At 43.7% G+C, this 17,762-nt stretch overlaps 2 protein-coding genes across 5 annotated transcripts in view; one reads left to right on the forward strand and one right to left on the reverse strand.

Annotated features, from left to right (window-relative positions):
* LOC143171986 (structural maintenance of chromosomes protein 5-like) overlaps positions 1-9,075 on the forward strand; it is a 62,866-nt gene extending 53,791 nt beyond the window's left edge. For 3 of the 4 annotated variants that reach the window (XM_076361178.1, XM_076361179.1, XM_076361180.1), the window contains one exon: positions 6,606-7,426. In XM_076361178.1, coding sequence (XP_076217293.1) covers positions 6,606-6,688 — 83 coding nt within the window. In that variant the 3' untranslated portion in view covers positions 6,689-7,426. Of the gene's footprint in view, positions 1-6,605; positions 7,427-8,675 lie in introns of those variants that run through there. The other variant, XM_076361181.1, reaches the window with a different exon arrangement.
* Positions 152-17,429, reverse strand: LOC143171985 (Krueppel-like factor 9). Its single transcript, XM_076361177.1, has 2 exons — positions 16,692-17,429; positions 152-1,037 (listed from the first exon to the last, which is right to left on the reverse strand). Exons 1-2 carry the CDS (start codon positions 17,155-17,157, stop codon positions 814-816), a joined length of 690 nt encoding a protein of 229 aa, XP_076217292.1. The 5' UTR covers positions 17,158-17,429; the 3' UTR covers positions 152-813.
* Positions 17,430-17,762: the final 333 nt, after the last annotated feature.

Consider the following 17,762-nt stretch of genomic DNA (forward strand, 5'->3'; position numbering starts at 1 on the left):
CCTCATACCCCTGCCACATTACACAGGCTGATTTCTATTTTTTCTAGGTAAGTAAATAATAGAGCTAAATACACATACTGTCAGAAAATGACTGAGCTGTTGTGGATTTTTTTTGCTTTAAGTATCTGCTTGAATTATACACATTTTTACTGGAAAAAGTGCAGCTTATATTCAAAAGTATAGTTAATACAAAGAAAAATTGAAAAGACACATTTACTTTAATTGGTCTTCTTGAGTATAAATTCACCTTTTTTTTGTGTATCAATCAGATGCTATTAGTAACAAATACAATGTTTCTCTTAACCGCCTTTTTAAATGAAGGATCATTCTGAAATAGAAGTAAACCCACTTTTAAAATGGAGTTTTTACTTGAGAATTATTTAAGCGACTCAGAATGTGGTTTTACTCAATAAATTTTAAATATAAGCAGCATTACATTGTTCAACAAAACATGTTCATGACACAGCAATCACAAAGACCTTGGAATCATGCTACTGTGGTGTCACAGGCCAAACCATCCAGTCAGTATATACACCAGTGTCAATGCTTTAAATTACAAAAGAAAGTCATTGCCTAGTCCAATCACCATCCCTTCCCTCACTCACTCTGCAATTCATTTGCTTAAGACTGTTGTTCCTAGCAAAGGGTGGGGAGGGGGACACAGAGTACTTATTTTTTAGACTTCAGCTACATGTGCTTTCAAACCGTGAGTAGAGACTGTGAACAGCACGGCAGCAGACTACTCTTGCACTGTTCACCATGTCCTTGTCGCAGCTTGCTTCCCCCACTCCCCTCCCCAGGCCAGCTCTGCCTTCACAAGGAGCTGGACTTTTTGGATCGCTTGATCATGCTGGGATGAAACTCAGTGTGGCGCCGGGCATGCTTTGTCAGGTGGTCGCTCCGCATGAACCGCTTCTCACAGAGGGGGCACCGAAACTGTTTTTCACCTGTGTGGGTTCGGTAGTGCCGGGTGAGCTCATCGGAGCGAGAGAACTTTTTAAGGCAGCTGGGCCACGTGCAGGGGAATGGTCGCTCACCTGCAGGGAGGAAAGGATGACAAGAAATTTAGGGGAGGGATATAAACACCAGCACATACAAACTTTGCTGCAGCAGGACAGCTGAGAAGCTGGGGAATATGCTGCTGAGGGGAAAAACTGCCTTTATTTCTTGCCATGGTGTCAGTGTCTGCAGATCTGTTGATCACTTCATCAGGTTTCAGTCTCACCTCTAGCAGAAGCCAAAACCCCCTCCAACCGCGTGAAACTCTCTCTAGTGCAGAACCTTACATGACTGAATGCTGTCATAACAACAGATGAGCTCTGCCTATTCCTGTACATTTTTTATGTTGTGCTCACTACAAAGGTTTGAGAAAGGAACACTACTATTATTCCTCTAACACTTCCATTCGGCTGAATAAAATAATCTGTAACTATTAGAAAAGAAGCAAAAAAAAAATCTCACCTAGGACAAGTAATTCCAGTCTGGGAAGAATTGAGTGGGGAGGGGATTGGGAGAGCTGTGCAGACCCAGGGCTACAAATATGTACAGCAAAAACGCTGTGGCTGTAGAGAGAGAAGGCCTATGCTCCCTCTCTTTTCCTTTCCCTTTCTCCCAGAAATCCAAGCTGCTCCACAAAATAAAGGACTCCCCTCAATCTCTTAGATGGCTGATTTGAGGGCAAGAAAATTATCTCATTATTCACAGCTCTATCAATATAAACGTTTGCTATGATGGTAAAGAACAAAACCAAACACCTTAACCTAAAATACACTGCACCTTTGTTTTAAAAGCAAGGATGTGAGGAGTGAACAGTACTCACTATAATTTCCCTAACACCCCAAACCCCTGCAGTTAACCTCTGCAGGTTGCATGGGCCCTGCATACAGTCACAGACCCAATTTTTCCTGATCTGCAAAGCTGACTGTAGTGGGTTGACCTTGGCTAGCTGCCAGACCCCCACCCAGTCATTCTCTCACTCTCCCTCCTCAACAGGACAGGGGGAGAAAATAAGATGGACGAGCTCATGGGTTGAGATAAAGGTAGTTTAATGAGAAAAGCAAAGGCAAAAAGAGGCAGATGCCTCCCATCAGCAGGCAGATGTCCAGCCACTTCCTGGGAAGCCTTAACCATGAATGCCCCCCCTCTTCCTTTCCCTCAGGTTTTATTGCTGAGCATGACGTCACATGGTATGGAATATCCCTTTGGTCAGTTTAGGTCAGCTGTCCTGGCTATATCCCCTCCCAAGATCTTGTGCACCCCCAGCCTACTCCTTAGCAGGGTGCTGTGAGAAGCAGAAAAGGCCTTGACTCTGTGTAAGCACTGCTCAGCAATAACAAAAACATCCCTGTATTATCAACACTGTTTTGGTCACCAATCCAAAACATAGCCCCATACTAGCTACTATGAAGAAAATTAACTCTATCCCAGCCAAAACCAGCACAGTTATCAACCCTTGTTTGGTCACCAATCTAAAACGCAGCACGATATGGGCTACTATGAAGAAAATTAACTCCATCCCATCCAGACCCAGTAGAATCTCCACCCCTCATTCCAAACCATTTGCGTTATGCTCAGGTCAGTACACTGACTCAATTATATGACACAGAAGGAAATGAAAACTTTTAAGTTTGCATGAAAGCTTTCAGTCACAGACATCACATGCCAGTACATTTTGATGCCTTAATTCCCTTTCTTAAGAGTCTCCCAAAGGGAATATAAATAACAGCTATGTGACAGCTAGTTATAGTCAACCATGAAATATAAAAACTATCCCAGGAGTGTTTCCAACTTGGAAGAGCTGGAAAGAAATTCAAGAACTCCAGTGTTTCTTGATACTGTGAAGTTTGACACAACACACAAGCTTACTTTATGTTTACAGATCACAAAAAAAGGAGTCATTTACAAGCAAGTGTGCCTTGGAATAACTCCTCAGACACAGCAGCAGAGATGAAAGACCAGACTAAAGACTTGAGGAATTAATAGCCCAGAAGCCAGGATGACAACTGGTAATGGAAAGCATTGCAAAGCTTTAGAGAGAAGAATGGGGGCAGAGGAGTGGGGAGAAAATGACTGATGGCATCCAGAAGATGTGATGTCAAAGAGGAAGATGATAGACTAAATAAGCTGAGATTTAGCCACACAATGGGCCCTTAAAGCCCTAGTGAAATTCTCATAAGTTATGTAGTAATTTTAATGGTTTAGGCTTCTAATTATATGGTATTCCTTGACAGGCAGACTACTCTGTCCCAGAATGACCAGCATTTGGTAGTTTTAGCTAGATGAGTAAGAGTTTGCACATTAAGGCAGCCTCTTAGGCCAGCCACAGCATAATCTGCTTCCTGTGCAATTTCTTTCCTCATCTCACAGCAAGACTGGCTCTTGGTCAAGGAAGAAGGAAGCAGAAATAGCAAAATGCCAATTTAGCCTGGTGCATTAACCCAGACCAGGGTGGAAACATCACTGCAAGCTATTCTGACCTGTGGGTTATTTTTTACAGATTTCTTGGCTTCCTGCTGTACGTTTTTAAACGTGGTTGGAAGCCTTTTGGAATAAGCATTGCCTGTATAGAAGAAATTAAAACTGTATGTTTGCTCATATACACGTGAAGGCCATGATCACAGCTACAACCCAGGGCAACACTAGGAGGTGTGCACAACCATACAGAGCACTTGTGTGATGGCACCATGCTAACCAGTCTCTTCTGGCTTTGCTCTGCTTGATGTCTGCACATGACATTTGAGTCAAGCATTTCACTTGTACTGCTCTTTTACTATCTCATGGTTTCTGTCATAGCTTCTTGAAGCAGGCATCAGTAGGAGGCGCAGAAAAGCTTTCTGGATCCCCCAGGGAGCGTGGGAGAAATGCTATAAATCTTGCATGTGTGGAGGCATCTAGTATATGGCTCTATATCAGGTACCTAACACTCCAGAGCAGTGGAAAAAGTTCAGGCATCCTGCCCCTTCCCCAGAAGCAACATTTCTTATAATCTACCTCAGGACAGCTCTTCAGCCTGCAGAAATGCCTAATTCTATTAGAGAGAGATTAGGTATCTAGGCTGGCAATAACAAGGTGCTACTGACTTCTGTGCTCTAGTCAGACATTCCCCTTCCCCGCATGTTTTTCCCCTTAGTACTGCTAAGGCTTGAAATGAGCAGAATAAACCCTTAAACTGAAGTGGTATTATGTACTATTTCCTTTGTTGTCAGTATGCTACTTATGTTTTAAAACATGTCTTAGCTTGGATTTCAACCAAGTGATGGAGGAATGGCCACTGATGTATCAACAATACCTTAAAACCATATGCGATAGAATCTGAACAAGAGATAAAACTTTATTCAAAAGACATATCCAGGGCAGCTTACAGAAGTAACAAATGAAACAAATTCATTTAAAGGTTATTGGAATAGGTGTCTTCAGAATGGTGGACATAACAGCACAAGCTAACATTGGTTCTCCATAGATCTTTTTTGAAGTCTAAAGAACTCGCACTTCTGCATCAGATCCTGTATGGATATAAAGCCATTGTGGATCCTTTTGATCTCTGTTCTCTTGCTCCAGTTGATCTTTTCTCCCTGTTCCTTCTCACATGTTCTCCCTCAAATAGAAGGTTTTTAATTTCTCTACAAGTTTAAACTCTGTATCTAAGCTGCTTTTTATGAGCTGAGGCAGGTAACTTTCCATTTTTTTCTGACTAGGGGGGTCAATTATTTAGCTTTTTTTGGTCCTGCCCTGAAACATTCCAGATTTTCCACACTGTGGTCTTATGCAGGGTTTCTGGGGGAGGAAGAAGAAAAGAAAAGAAAAGAAAAGAAAAGAAAAGAAAAGAAAAGAAAAGAAAAGAAAAGAAAAGAAAAGAAAAGAAAAGAAAAGAAAAGAAAAGAAAAGAAAAGAAAAGAAAAGAAAAGAAAAGAAAAGAAAAGAAAAGAAAAGAAAAGAAAAGAAAAGAAAAGAAAAGAAAAGAAAAGAAAAGAAAAGAAAAGAAAAGAAAAGAAAAGAAAAGAAAAGAAAAGAAAAGAGAAAAGAAAAGAGAAAAGAAAAGAAAAGAAAAGAAAAGAGAAAAGAAAAGAAAAGAAAAGAAAAGAAGAATATAAAGTCTGCATTAGTAGATTCATTAATAGTACAGGTATTATACCAAATATCCTGATTCATCATTTGTCTTCTCACTACAAGACGCTGTTTTAGATGTGGATGACTGAGGTTAGGAGCTGCAGTTCAGTGGCTTTAACAAAGATGACTTAATTTAGACAAGCAAGTGTCTGGGCTGTCTTATTTTTCCAGATGGAAAATGAAAAAGTGGTGTTTGAAAAAGCCAAAGACAAAATTGATAATCACACACTTAGGCTACTAAAGGCTTATAAAAGGACATGCACTAGGACTGGAACAAACTGAGCTTCTGTGGTGCAAACTTAATTTTAAGTTAATACACCATGGAATGAACTTAATTTTAAGTGAATTACTGGAATTGTTTGAGCACTGACTTTACAGAAGACTTTCAGAAATTGCTGTTGGTGTGGATGGAAGTCTGGCCAAGATGAGCTGTTTGTTAGACTTGCTTTGTTTTTCTGGCTGACAGTAGTGAAGTTGGACACAGCCATGAGTCCAGAGTCTGGGATCTATGTTAGCTAATGCAGAACAGTTTGTTATCAAATAATGCTAATGATACTGCTTCACACATTAACTAGGAAGTCAAATGGACTATAGTTGCAGCTGCATGAACAGACAGCTAATTAGACACCCTTGACTGATGTATGTACAAAACAAGATACCATCAGGTACATGGTAGGACTGTGCTGCCTAGGATGCATAATAGCAACTATATTAAGTATCAAAACTGAAGAATGGTTCCGAGTTTGACTTATGGGATGCAGTGTCTGTACTCGATTCCTATTCTGTGTCTAGCCATGTGACATGGCATAGCTGTAGCTATTATCTACTGCTGCAGGGACTTCCACCTCTGCCTGCAGCACCTGCCCTAAAATCGAGAGGTACAGAACTACAGCAGGACTGACCCCTTCCTATCAGGGATTTGAGGGAGCTGATGGGAAAGAGGGAGATGGGAAAGCACACAACTATGGAAAGCTGAAAAGGAAATCTTTTGCCATCAGGCAAGAGCAAAACTACTTAGGAAAACAGGACTGTTTGCATTAAGTCAGAGGGGGGGAAGGGGAGAGGAAAAAAAAAAGGGGGGGGGGGGAAAGACGACAGTATTTCCACAGCTTCAACACACAGATTCAACTCTGCGTGGTTCAAATAGGAGAATCTAGCATACCTTCTTGTCTTTGTCTTCCAAGATCCTTCTGAAGCTCTGTGGCTGCTGGAACTCGAACTTTCCAAAGAAATCTTGGTATCCCGAAAAGATCTGGTCCTGAACTACAATCCTTGACTTAGACACGACCACAATAAGCATTTTTTTTTTTTCTTCTTCCTGTGAACCCACTCAGCCACCACTCTTGTGTTTCTCAGTGTCTCACAAAGTATCACAGGTTCTGTAGATGGATGAGTGCAAAGAACATGGTCCAGCTTATTGCAGAAAAAAAGATGGACAGGCTTTCTTCCTTGCCTCAGAATAGCTGTTATCTCAGGTCTCTCTTACTTTTGTCTTCCAGTGTCCTTGTTTCCCCCCCACACACTGAATGAGCAGTTTCCTGTGGGACATGTGGACACTCATTCAAAATCCAAGATATTCTGATGAAGACTAATCTCACAGGCATCTGTACACCCACTTCTGAGCAGTGGACTGGAGACATTTCAAGCAGCCTTTTTCCTCTTCTGAGAGAGTCCAAAATTGGATCATTAAAACATGGCAACCAAAGCTACAGATGATGGTGAGAAACAGCACACAGCAAGATCAGCAGTGAGGATGGGATGTACTATTTGTATAAAACAAGGACTTCTAGAACACTTAAACCTCAACCAGCTAGTCTTGCAATGGATTTAACAGACCCCTAATCAATGTCGGGTTGATTAGGATAGGCAACGGATGGATAATTTGCATCAATAAGTTTATTCCACCAGCACTCAGGACTTAACACCACAAGTTGATTAAGGTGTTAAAAATGCCACCTTCAGCAAGTAGACTGCTCTGACATCCTCAAAACCACCACTCAACAGCTGCTTACATGTGCAGCTGTTTGAGTTTCTTTCAAAAAAACCAACAAAACAAACAAAAAACCAACCAAAACCAAACCCAGATGCAAAACCACCCACTAAAACCCAGCTCTACTGAGCTGTTGGGAGTCCTAGCTCATGCCTGAATCCCAGTGAGACTCAATCTTGCTGTTACCCCTATCTGATACAGTGTCAGATGCAAGGAATATCCTTGTAGCTTCTCTACTGGATTATATCCCTCCTAGTATGCCTTAGAAAAGGCTTTATTTGGGGGATTGTGCTCCCTTATGTCTATCAGTCAGGGAAGCTACCTGGGAGATGAAAGACCTCACCTGAGAGTTAAATTCACACTTTTCATAGCTGAGAGGAATATCCTCAGCAATGGACTCTTGGGTACTCTGGGGCAAGTCTCTAACCTCTTCTCCTTTTCCATCTTTTCTCTATTTGAACTTCCTCCATTTTGTAGTAATATTTAAATATTAACTGAGCAATGGAGAGAGACCAACTCATAGCATGGTGCTTAGGGCACTTAACCTGGTATTGAGAAGCACTGGGTTTAGGTTCCCATTCCATCTAAATAATTAAATGCTTGTTAAAGAGGAACAGCTTCAACAGGGTAAGGAGCAGAAACTTTCTCCAATCAGAGGGGTCTCTTTCTAAACTCTACAGAGCAGGGACTTGAAAACTGGTCTTTCAGCTACTGATGGCATTTTCTAATTACTGAGCTACTGGGTATAATAGCGTTATGGAACTTGTCCCCTCCCTCCTCTCTAGCACAAAGAGGAATGACTTGGCATAGGCGCTTTGCTTCAGAAGAAGGTTCGTGGTTAGGTATCCTGAGCAAAGATAGAACCATCTTTCTCTCCAGCCTGGAGTCAGGCACTGAACTACCGACATGCTAACACAGACAGCCCTATGCACAGCTGGAGCTCCCTCTTTGAGGTGCTTGGCTCTCCCTTATGCATTTGCGTTGCAAAGGAAGACCTTTCTTCGGATTCCACTTGGTGACCTGGCTCTGCAGAGATCAATGTTGCAAGCATCTGTGGGGCTAGCTGAAAGTAACTACAGTCAACATGTCTGTAGGACCTACCACAACTAGGTAGACAACAGCTAAGCTCAGCTTGCTCAGAGCAAGCATTGTCCTCACTGCAGTGTACTCTTCTGTTCTCTGAAGATGTGTGTGAAGGAGGTTAAGTGGTGGTTATCTTATCAAGTTGCTCATGTACAGACAAGCTTAACACTTGTGGCCAGAAACACACATGGTTGCTGTACTTAATGCCTTCTGTCCATCTTTGATAAAACTGAGGTACATTACTGGTCTCAATTTTATGTGTATTCAGAAAGATAATATAATTTTGATTATTTTAATATTAATTCATTAGTCAATATTTCAACAGACTCTTCCTTCAAGTTTAAGGTATTTATAGAGTGTTCTCAGGCTATTCACAGTCACCATAGCTTACATCTAGATGATAAACTACATTACCACAAATAAACATTTGAAGTGTGCTTTACCATCACTACCCCAGAGTTTGGCCTTTTAATCTTAACTTGGCTTCTGCCTGCAGGTTTGGGAGCTCTGTGAGGCAATGAATGACAGCGCGGTACAGAACAGCACTGCAATTAATGAAGGGGAATGATCATTCCCACATGGATCCTAACGCCTAGGAGTGCAAGAGACACAAACTTAAAAAAAGCACAGGTGATGCCTACCACATGGTCTTCAATATCATAACACAACAGCATGCAGGAACTCAGTAGAGCTGCATTTTCAATACATCCATCTGGCAACAGGAGTCACATCCTTATGGGCAATGCCTGCTCACTGCTTCTTTCCTACATGTGTACTTCCTTACATGGATTGAATTAATATAACCCATGCAAGCTTTTCTGAGGTGTTTTCCCCACTGTGAAACATACACTCACTTAACTTTATTTTTTGAAACAGAAATAAACCACAACTGAGTCAGACAACACTGGACTTAATCTTTATGATTTCTGCCTACCTTGCTCAGCTAGCAAGGCTTCCAGTTAATATGATCATATTTCTCCAATACCTGGAAATATGCCTATTAGAACCCTAAGAATTTGCATGTTTTTATAAATCCTTGAGAACAGGGGTTGCAGACAAAGGTCTGGGTTTAGCAAAAATGTCCTGCTGGCTCCACTTTCTGCTCTTCAGTCTTATTGTAAAGGAACTGGCAATGTGTCATTGCATTGCATAAATTTCAGATTATGCTCACATAAAATACTCAAAAAAGCTCAAGCAGAGGACTGCCAACATATCTATATGTGTACAGTCTGTCAATCTAGTGATAATCTAGAATACAAATAACAAAGCAGTACAGTCATAGAATCATGGAATCATTTAGGTTGGAAAAGACCCTTAAGATCATCGAGTCCAACTGTTAACCTAACACTGCCAAGTCCACCACTAAACCATGTCACGTCTACACAGCCTTTAAATACCTTCCCTGGGCAGCCTGTTCCAATGCTTGACAACCCTTTTGGTGAAGAAATTTTTCCTAATATCCAATCTAAACCTCCCCTGGCACAACTTGAGGCCGTTTCCTCTCATCCTATCATTTGTTACTTGGGAGAAGAGACCGACACCCACCTCGCTACAACCTCCTTTCAGGTAGTTGTAGAGAGCAATAAGGTCTCCCCTCAGCCTCCTTTTCTCCAGGCTAAACAACCAAACTAAACTGATATGGCACCTGGATCAATATTATGATATCTATATTGCAGCACTAATCAGCTGCTGTGTGTGTCTTTCCCTTCTGCCAGAAATGCTCCTCAGATTCACCTTGTAGAATGGCCATCTATGGATCCATGCTTCTGCCTACAACCTACTACTGACTATCAATTGGAGCAAAATTGATACTTCTCCCAAGTAACTAGTGATAGGACGAGAGGAAATGGCCTCAAGTGGCACCAGGGGAGGTTTAGATTGGATGTGAGGAAAAATTTCTTTACTGAAAGAGTGGTTAAACATTGGAACAGGCTGCCCAGGGAAGTGGTTGAGTCCCCATCCCTGGAAGTATTTAAAAGACGTGTAGATGAGGCGCTTAGGGACATGGTTTAGTGGGCATGGTGGTGTTGGGTTGACGGTTGGACTCGATGATCTTAGAGGTCTTTTCCAACCTTAGTGATTCTATGATTCTATGAAAATGTCTGAAGAGTTTAAGGGTGTATCAACTGCCTAATGTTACAAACTTTGTATCGTTTGGACCTGATTTACAAGATGGCAGTTGGCTATAAAACCTAGTTAGAGGGAAAACTTTTCATACAACAGGATTTTTTGTGCATCTAACCTTAATTAAGAGTACCTGATGTAGACATGAACTTCCCACCAAATTGTAGCACTAAATTTTGGGAAGTGTCTGGAATTTACACCACCCCCACCCCCCACCCCCCCCGGTGAGTTAACTTCTAAAGGTCCTGTAAGAGGCATCTCACAAACTAACATCATGGTACCTTCTCTATCCCTCTTTTCTAACCAGGAGGATCTGCTATGAGCTGCCATATGCCCTTTAACTGGCTTGCATTCACACCATCATAGCAAGTGTACATTCTTTAATTTAGTTTCTCCTGCCATTCTTCTCCTTTCTTTTGGTATCTTGTCCTTTGCTCAGTGCTCCCTGCCCAGGCCTTCTGGCTGAGATTGCTTATTTACTCTCATACGTCTGTCTTTATTTTCCCTGGAGATCCTCTGGTCTGCACATCCTCCTCTGTTAAGTTCACCCTCCCCCCTCCTCATTTTTGAGGCTAACAGTAAACCTACATATTACTGGCCATATCAAACCTCTAAAACTACCTATTTAAAGAAGTCTTTGCATTTTCAAGCTAATCCTCTGCATATCTGCTCTTACTTCCAGGGCTCTGGTCTTGTGCACATCTTGCCTATGTCTGGGCCTTTTTCTATGCTCAGAAAGCCCTCAGGGGAAGTCTGCAAGACTTGCCCATGCCACCTCAATACTCAAGACTGTTATGCAGAAAGACCACTCTTGTAATCCATCCTGCTACTACCAAACTTGATCAGAGTTTACCTGTCCTATTCTCATAATACTACCTAAGTATTATGAGACTAAGGTAAGGTCACCTCATATTTCATATCCTCCACCTGCCCTCCAGACAAACAGATTTTGGCTTGTGAGCTTTGGGATAACACCATCTTTTATCTTCTACTCAAAGTGCCATGTACCTCAGAGATGCTATGGGAAATAGTTCACACAATCTTACCTGTAATAGTGCTCCTGTCCAAGACATCAGAATTTAAATAATAAATTCCAAGTTAGTTTTGGACAGTAGTGATAAGACAGGAAAGGCAGTAGTTTAGTTTCAGTGATAGGCTTGTCCTTGTATCACAGGCTTTTGCAAGTTAATAAATTTTGAATTTCGGTATACATCCAAGATAGAATGAAGAAGTATCTGATTATATCACAGAAACACTGGGGGTCTGGCAAGAAATGAAAGGCCTACCCTCTGGAAAAGAGAGTTCAGACTTCCTTAGCTTCCTCCTGCAAATCCTATTCTAAGTCATACTGAGTTCAGTAGGAATGGTGGCACAACCAAGGGCTGCTTGCTTAAGTAGCATGTGCAGCACTATCCACTGACTTTTTTGTTAAGATCACCACAGAAGACAGTTTTAGACGGATGTGCTGGGTCTGGCTGAGATGGAATTAACTTTCCTCATAGCAGCCCACACAGTGCTGTGCTTTGCATTTGTGGCTAGAACCATGTTGATAACGTACCAATGTTTTGGCTACTGCTGAACAGTGCTTGCACAGCATCAAGACTTTCTCTCCAAATCCCTCACCTGGCTCAAAGGCCAGTAGGCTGGGAGTGGGCAAAAGGCTGAGAGGGTACATAGCCAGGACAGCTGACCTGAATTGACCAAAGGGATATTCCATACCATATGATGTCATGCTCAGCAATAAAATCTCAGGGAAAGGAGGAGGAAGCAGGGACGTTCATGGCTATGATGTTTGTCTTCCCAAGCAACCATTACACGTGCTGAGGCCCTGCTTTCCAGGAAATGGCTAAACATCTGCCTGCTGATGGGAAGTAGTGAATGAATTCCTTATTTTGCTTTGCTTGAGCACACAGCTTTTGCTTTCCTTATTAAAGTGACATTATCTCAATCCACAGGTCTTCTTGCCTTTCTTCTATTTTCTCCCCATTCCGCAGGAGAGGGGAATGAGAGGTGCAGGGTAGCTGTTTGGCTGGGGTCAACCCACCAGTCTTCTGGAAATTTAGCTAGACTCAAAGGCTCAAGCAAACAGTTATTATACAGATAGTTTTGGTCTCTGAAATATATAATGCCTTTGGACCAACAGGTTTAGAGAATTACTAGTAAGATACAGACCTTTAACCTCTCAACATCAAGTCTTTGGTCTTCTAACTTTATTTACTCTTTCATGTCTCATTTTCTGTTAGCTGACCAAATACGGTCCAGTGAATTTTTAGATTCTCAACATTACACAGCACAAATCAGTATTCAGAGCTTTCCACCTTGCTTAGTTAGCATCCATGAGTAAAAAGTCATGTTGGTACAAGCAAGATCATAGGTGTGAACCAAAGTCCTAAAGTCATTGTCCAAGATTGAGAGACAGCGGTTAAATATTGAAATTTTAAGAGCAGGAAGTTTTTAATTGATAATTGTGTACCTACTTCAACTAAAGGCTACAAAGCAGCAAGAAACCAAATTAAAGCCTGATTAAGAAGTGGAAGGTAGATGGAAAGGATTCAAAAATTTGAGATGAGATAAAAGATTTAAAAAAAAAAAAATGGTACTGAGGAGGGAGCATTAACACTCCACAATATGTAGTTATGAATAACTCTGGAGGCTCAATCAAATCCCACTGTTGCTATGGAATTGTTCTGCCATTTATAAAAAGTAATTAGCATTAGCAGCATCATTTAGTATTTCAGTTGGTTACTATTAACTGTTTACATTAGAAAGCTCTCAAAGTTTATTTACTGCTGCATTTTTGTAATGTTTTTAATCACACAGAACTACAGTAAAGGTATATTAGTGGGTCCAAGTTAAGCATTTAATACTTGGAGTTATGTGCCACCCGCAAGTGAGTGGCCTTCGTAAGCCTCACACCACTTCAGAAGATACTTAGAACTATATTGCATACAGCAGTGTGGGTTGTACAGTATATTAATTTTCATGTTAAGACCCAAAATGCTATCCCAGTTGATGTCCATTTTGGTCCCCGTATCAGGGCGGGTATCTGAGCACTAAGTGGAAGTGATACTAATATATTTCCTTTGTCACTTGTGAGCCAAAGTTTTGCAAGGCATCAGTTACCTTCAGCCTCCAAAAGAGGATTTGAGCTGAAATCTTTGAGTTGATAACACAATAATCCCTACGGTATTGAGGTGTCCTGGTTTCGGCTGGGATAGAGTTAATTTTCTTCCTAGTAGCTGGTATAGTGCTGTGTTTTGGATTTAGGATGAGAATAATGTTGATAACACACCAATGTTTTAGATGTTGTTAAGTAGTGCTTAAACTAGTCAAGGACTTTTCAGCTTCTCATGCCCTGCCAGGTGCACAAGAAGCTGGGAGGGGGCACAGCCAGGACAGCTGACCCCAACTGGCCAAAGGGATATTCCATACCATATGACATCATGCTCAGTATATAGACTGGGGGGAGTTGGCCAGGGGACAGCGACCGCTGCTCAGGAACTGGCTGGGCATCGGTCGGCAGGTGGTGAGCAATTGCATTGTGCATCACTTACTTTGTGTATTCTTTTATCATCATCATCATCATTATTATTATTTCCCCTTCCTTTTCTTTCCTATTAAACGGTCTTTATCTCAACCCACGAATTTTACTTTTTTCCCCCCAATTCTCTCCCCTATCCCACTGGGGGTGGGGGGGGAGTGAGCCAATGGCTGTGTGGTGTTTAGCTGCCTGCTGGGTTAAACCACAACATGAGGTTATTTAAGGGTCATCACTGACCATCTTCTTTCCTTGCTCATGGAGACAGTCTTAACTCCACCTAAACGCAGAGTCCACCACTGAACCACATCCAGTAATTCTCCTTTCTCCTGACCTCTTGAGCCAAGCACATAACAGATCTCCTAGTAGGGCATAGGTAGATAACCAATTCCAGGTCTCTTCCTTTGCAATACAAATATAGCTAGATGAACAGGCAAGTCAGAGCAATAGAAGTTTAGTCAGTGTTCAGATTTGGCCATGCCCTACTCAGACTGCACTAAATACTAAAACAATAACTTGCAACACATTCCCTCAGTGATAAATTCATTTTTTACTTCACCACTTACTATCACTGCCAATATACAAAATCCAGAAGTCATTTACAAAACAGATATGAAGCACATGGCAGTGTGTTTCCTTTGATCCATGCCTTTCCTTACTCATACACAGCCCTTTAATCTAGAGAAATTAAAAAAAGTCTACAATTACTATGCTCTTAATTGTTAGGCAGAACCAGAGGAAAGAAGAGTTGCTGCAGCAGATTTTTTTTAATCACTAAGTTTCCATTTTGCCACACCCTCTAAACCACTTGGGAGAGTACATGGGTATTAAAGGACACAGTCTTATGAATGAAGCCCTTGTGAAAAATGCCATCTCAGTTGAGATGGGTTATGATAACAGGAACAGCTGAGCAAAGAAGCCAATCCCATATGGACAGTGGCTAAATCCTCTAAGTTGAATGAATCACATCTAGGGAGTACAAGTTAACCTGCTGGTATCATTTGCAAAGTAACCTAAGTCCCTGAAGAAAGTCTCTTCCATGGGGAGTCCGTGGGGCTGACACAGGTTTTTAAGTCTCATACTTTTGGAATTTTCCCCTTAAGTTAATTTTGTCCTTCACCTGCTTGAGGGGGTCTGCCAACAAAAGCCAAAAGGTGTAATTTATAACCATGCAAGGGAGACGTGGCCTCCCCTTTGCAAGGAGCTATGCCAAGATTTAACAGTTCACTTCACATAGCCCAGAAGTAAGACAGAGTATGGTGCCAACATACAACACAACCATCCTACGCTTCAGTACTCAAGCCATTACTAGGATCCTGAAACATCCAGTTTCCCTGGCATGAAGTAAAGCTTAAAGATACTAAGGGCTATCAAAACACAGACTGCAAAACTGATGAATTAAACCTGACTTCAAAAAGGTAAAAACAATAGTTGAGCATTACCAAATACACATCCTTTCGAAGAACAGCAGGAGAGCTTTTTTTTTTTTTACCCAAGGCAACTGATTTATTTTTAGAAAATGAGCCAAAAATCTTTACTACTGCAGGTGGATATGCCCTGAAGGAAGCTGCAGCCTGTGGAGAGCTCACACTGGAGCAGGCTCCTGGCAGGGACTGTGGCCTGTGGAGAGGAGCCCATGTTGGAGCAGTCTGTTCCTGACGGACTCTACCCCACAGAAAGGACCCTGTGCTGGAACAGTTCTTGAAGGACTGTATCCTGTGGGAGGGACCCCACATTAGAGCAGAATGTAAGGAGGAAGGAGCAGCAGAAACAAAGTGTTACAAACTGACTGCAACCCCTATTCCCCATCCCCCCTGTGCCGCTTGGGGTGGGGAGGAGGTAGAGAAGTCAGGAATGAAGGAGTGAAGGTGAACCTGGGAAGAAGTGGGTGGTAGTGTTTGAGGTTGGGTTTTATTTATTTTAAAAGTTTTGGGTTTTGTTTCCTCACTATCCTACTCTATTTTTAATTAGCAATAAATTAATCTTCCCCAAGTAGAGTCTGTTTTGCCCATGACAGTAATTGGTAAGCAATCTCCTTGTCCTTATCTTGATCTTGAGCTTTTCCACCTTATTTTCTCCCCCTGTCCTGTTGAGGAGAGGGAGTGAGAGAGCAGCTAGGTGGGGATCTGGCAGCTAGCCAAGGTTAACCTACCACAGCATCTATAATGAAGGTGACTGTTGCATAACCAAGAAACTTATGTGCTGTAGCACTGGATCAGAAAGTCCGATTCAAGAAGCTCATAAATAAAAGCAATACAGCAATCTTAGAATATCAGTCACCAACAGCTTCTCTTCAAGCTAATCTGTTTACCAAAAGCGTATTCCACTTTCCAAAGGTTGCTACTTTTCTAAAACACAAGATTTTCCACAAGACTTGCTCTTCTGCTCCCTGCCTTTTTCTTCCTTGGGCTTTCCTCCATTAATTGCCGGCCCTTTTGCACCAGGGCTATTGGAAGAGCTGAGCTAGGCTCTCCCTTGAGGAGTCAGGAAGCCCACGGGGGTGCGGGAGGACGAGCCACGCCCCGCTGCCGCAGCCCTGCCCAGGGCAGCCGGCACTCTCACCCCCCGCGGTGGCAGGCGGCCTGCTCACCGGCCGCTGGCCTGGCAGATACCGCACCCGACCAAGCCGCGCTATTTTAGACAACCCCGAAGGCTCTCGGCCAGATTTACGGTGACACCGACATAGGGCTCACACGGGACCCCCCTCCACAGGCTCCCCACCCGAACTGTGGGAGGGGAAATAAGTGATATTGCGGCAAACGATCCCCACAGGGTTCACCCGAGGACAAGCAGCTCCCTCGAGCCCCGCCCCGCAACCCCCCCCCCCCCCCCCGCGCGCCCGCGGCTTGCCTGTGTGCACTCGGTAGTGGGCTTTCAAGTGGGAAGACTTCCCGTAGACCTTGCCGCAACCGTTGTAGGGGCACTTGTGCCGCTTCTCAGCCGCCAACTTCCCCTTGGGGGGCACGGCGTCACGCAGGTGGGGGGGCTGCCCCGGCGCCGAGTTGTGTGCCGGGCTCGACCCCGGCTCTGTGGTCGCGTCACTGTCAGAGCCCACATCCTCGTCCGGGCTCTCCACGTTGCCGCTGCAGACGGAGGGGACGGGCAGGGGCCGGTACTTGTTCAGCTCCAGGAGGCTCTTGGCGATGGTCACCAAGGTGCAGTAGTCCTTCCAAGCGTCACGGGGGTCGCACAGCTCCTTTCCCACCTGCTCCTCGCCCGGCACTTTCAGCCGTGCCGCCTCGGGCACGGCAGAGCCGTTGGAGATGGACACCAGGCACTGGGCAGCCACGAAGTCCATGTAGGCGACGGCCGACATGGTACGGGAGCAGCCCCGCCGCCGCCGTGCACAGTCCCACTCCCGCTGCCAGCTGCGCTTCGCCAAGTCCCCAGGCGGCGCAGGGCACCTCAGTACACTCCCTTAGGGCCTGCCGCGCTGTCGCGCCAGGTGCTGCAAGCCATGGTCCGCCAACCGCTGGAGGGTCAGTCCAGTATTGGGCAGCGTGCTGCTGGGACGAGGCTCAGAGACACAGCTGCTAGAACTGACCTCGAGTAGATCACTGGGGGATATTTAATAAAAGAAAACGTGAGGGGAAAAAAAAATTCAAATTGCCCCCAGGGCTCGTCTTTCACCACCCCCCCACCCCCCCGCAAGGCAATATTCAGCAGACGGTGGGCAGTGCTGAGGAACAGCGCTTCGTCGGCCTGGGTCTGGCGACAGCGGCGGACACCGAGGCGCGGCCGCTAGTAGAGAGGAAACTGCTGGCTGCCCCGCGCACTCCTGCTCAGGAACGGCCGCGCCGAATCCCATCACGTTAAGTTCAGAGCCCCCCCCATCAGCCAACAGACAGCACAAGTCAACTCTGTTTACCTTCTTGCCTCTTTCACTCAGATGAGCCTTTTTGCATGGAGGGTGTGCCCACC

The sequence above is a fragment of the Aptenodytes patagonicus genome, chromosome W (assembly GCF_965638725.1).
Source record: "Aptenodytes patagonicus chromosome W, bAptPat1.pri.cur, whole genome shotgun sequence".
In the NCBI taxonomy this organism is placed as follows: Eukaryota; Metazoa; Chordata; class Aves; order Sphenisciformes; family Spheniscidae; genus Aptenodytes; species Aptenodytes patagonicus.